Source organism: Asparagus officinalis, chromosome 8 (assembly GCF_001876935.1).
Source record: "Asparagus officinalis chromosome 8, Aspof.V1, whole genome shotgun sequence".
Taxonomy (NCBI): Eukaryota; Viridiplantae; Streptophyta; class Magnoliopsida; order Asparagales; family Asparagaceae; genus Asparagus; species Asparagus officinalis.
This window is the reverse complement of record NC_033801.1, coordinates 122,246,881-122,248,972: the sequence shown is the minus strand read 5'-3', so window position 1 is coordinate 122,248,972 and position 2,092 is coordinate 122,246,881. Positions and strand designations below refer to the sequence as shown.

The window sequence follows — 2,092 nt, the reverse complement described above, 5'->3', positions numbered from 1 at the left end:
CCATACCCCCATTTTCTCATTTTATATACATTTTCTCTCTTTTTTGACCAATAATTGCATTACAAAAATAAATATACATTTTAAATCAACAAAAAATAAGGTTATTTATATAGTATTTATAATAAGATTTAAAATGTATATTTATTTTTGTACAAGATAGTCAACTTTTTTCGCACTAATATGCAAAAAGTGAGAAAATGTTCAATATAAAATGAGAAAATTTTCTCATTTTATATTTATTTTTGTATTGAACATTTTCTCACTTTTTGTATTGAACATTTTCTCACTTTTTTGACCAATAATTGCATATTAGTGCGAAAAAGTTAACTATCTGGTAAAAAATAAATATACATTTTAAATCTTATTATTAATACTACATAAATAACCTTATTTTTTGTTGATGCTCAATGTAAAATGAAGAAATTTTATCATCAATTGCAAACAAAAATAAGACACAAACGTAATATAGTAGCTTCATTATTACAGATACTTCAGATTGAAACTCAAACAAAGTTTTCAATTACAACACGCAAATAGAAACCCCATATTCATATGGGATAATAATAATACTTCAGAGTCTCCAACTCTGATGAAACCTACGAAAACAAACAAACAAACTTTATTTAAAATGCGACCGCAGAGAAACGAACTTCACTCTTCCTGCTTTTATTCTGGTTCAGCCTTTGAAACTTCAGTTGGGGGCGAACTTCCTGACAGTGGTTGTACTCCCATTGATCTCCATTGAAAGCACGGGCCTATTGTTGAATATGGCTTCAACCAAAGCTTCACTTGTGATCACAATCCTTCCATAAACTGGCTTCACTCCTCTTGGTGTTTGCTCAATCGTCACATCCTCTATGCAATGGCCCCATCTCCTACGCAGTAAAACGAATAAGAAGAAGGAAAAAAAATTAGACAAGGCATATGTTTTCAAAATTACATTACATTATAAGGATACATAAACTTCCACATTATCGAAACTATAATCATTTTCTAAAGAAACGTAAAATTCATAGCGATTTCGTCGTATTTGAGACTTTTTTTTAAAAAATTTACCTTCCGAAAAATTCCAAGATATCCTCTTTCCTCGGCACAGAATCATGAAAAGCGATAAGCAGAGTTTTGCAGTCTACAGCGTTCGGTGCGACCCTGTTATAATAAAGACCACCAGAGTCATTCATATCAGGGTTGAATATGATTGTGCCGATACCATCCAAAATGTAATCCATCCCTCTCGCAATGGCATCCTTATTGAAGTAGAAGAATCGCAAGTTCAATTGCTCAACGGCCATGGAGCCAGTATAAGGAATGCCTAGGCGTTCTCTCATCGGACGAACACCTGCTCTGACAATCTGTAGTATAGACCCAGCCTCTGAAATAAAGTGTTCGATCACCGAGTCTTCTCTGCAATCGCGGATGTAGGTAAGAAGATCGACGCCGATGAACTGCAAATACATCCACAGTGCTAAAATGCTGCGAGAGGTTGTTATAGGATTCCCTAAAGAGACGAGTCTCCCATAGATCTGTCGTTCCAAATTGTGGAAGGAGATCATCTCACGGATGGTCGGCATCGTCGTTGTTTTTGTTGTTGCAGAGAGGAGAGAGGCTGAGTGAAGAAATATGCTGTTTGGGTCTGTTGATTTATAGAGTTTGATCGGATGTGTTGGTTGTCTCTTTGGAAGAGACACGACGGTTGAGGGTTTGAAGTTGGAGGGAAATCAACGGTTGGAAATTTGAGCGGGCGGTTGGCGCTGTTTTTTGAAGAGAACGGTTACCATACCGGATAGGTTTTTTTTTGGACCCGTTAAGATCTTGCGGGGACTTCGATTTAAATCAGTAATTGGCTTTGAAATGGATCGATAAAGGGCGTTTAGGGATTTGGATCCTAACCATTGTCACTTGGGCGGTGAAGAAAACATTTTACATGGATTCAATAATTTCAAACTCCTCTACTGCATTAATTACTAAGAATAAACAGATAAACAGATTGAGATTGTGATCTAACTTCAAAAGTTTACCACGGTGACTCATTTGAAACAACTTATATATAAATATATAAATAAATTACATGAATATATATATATATATATAT

The 2,092-nt window shown here is 35.1% G+C and overlaps 1 protein-coding gene across 1 annotated transcript; it reads right to left on the bottom strand.

Annotated features, from left to right (window-relative positions):
* Window positions 462-1,606, bottom strand: LOC109819695. The gene is made up of 2 exons (XM_020385513.1): window positions 1,057-1,606; window positions 462-875 (listed from the first exon to the last, which is right to left on the bottom strand). Exons 1-2 carry the CDS (start codon window positions 1,569-1,571, stop codon window positions 692-694), a joined length of 699 nt encoding a protein of 232 aa, XP_020241102.1. The 5' UTR covers window positions 1,572-1,606; the 3' UTR covers window positions 462-691.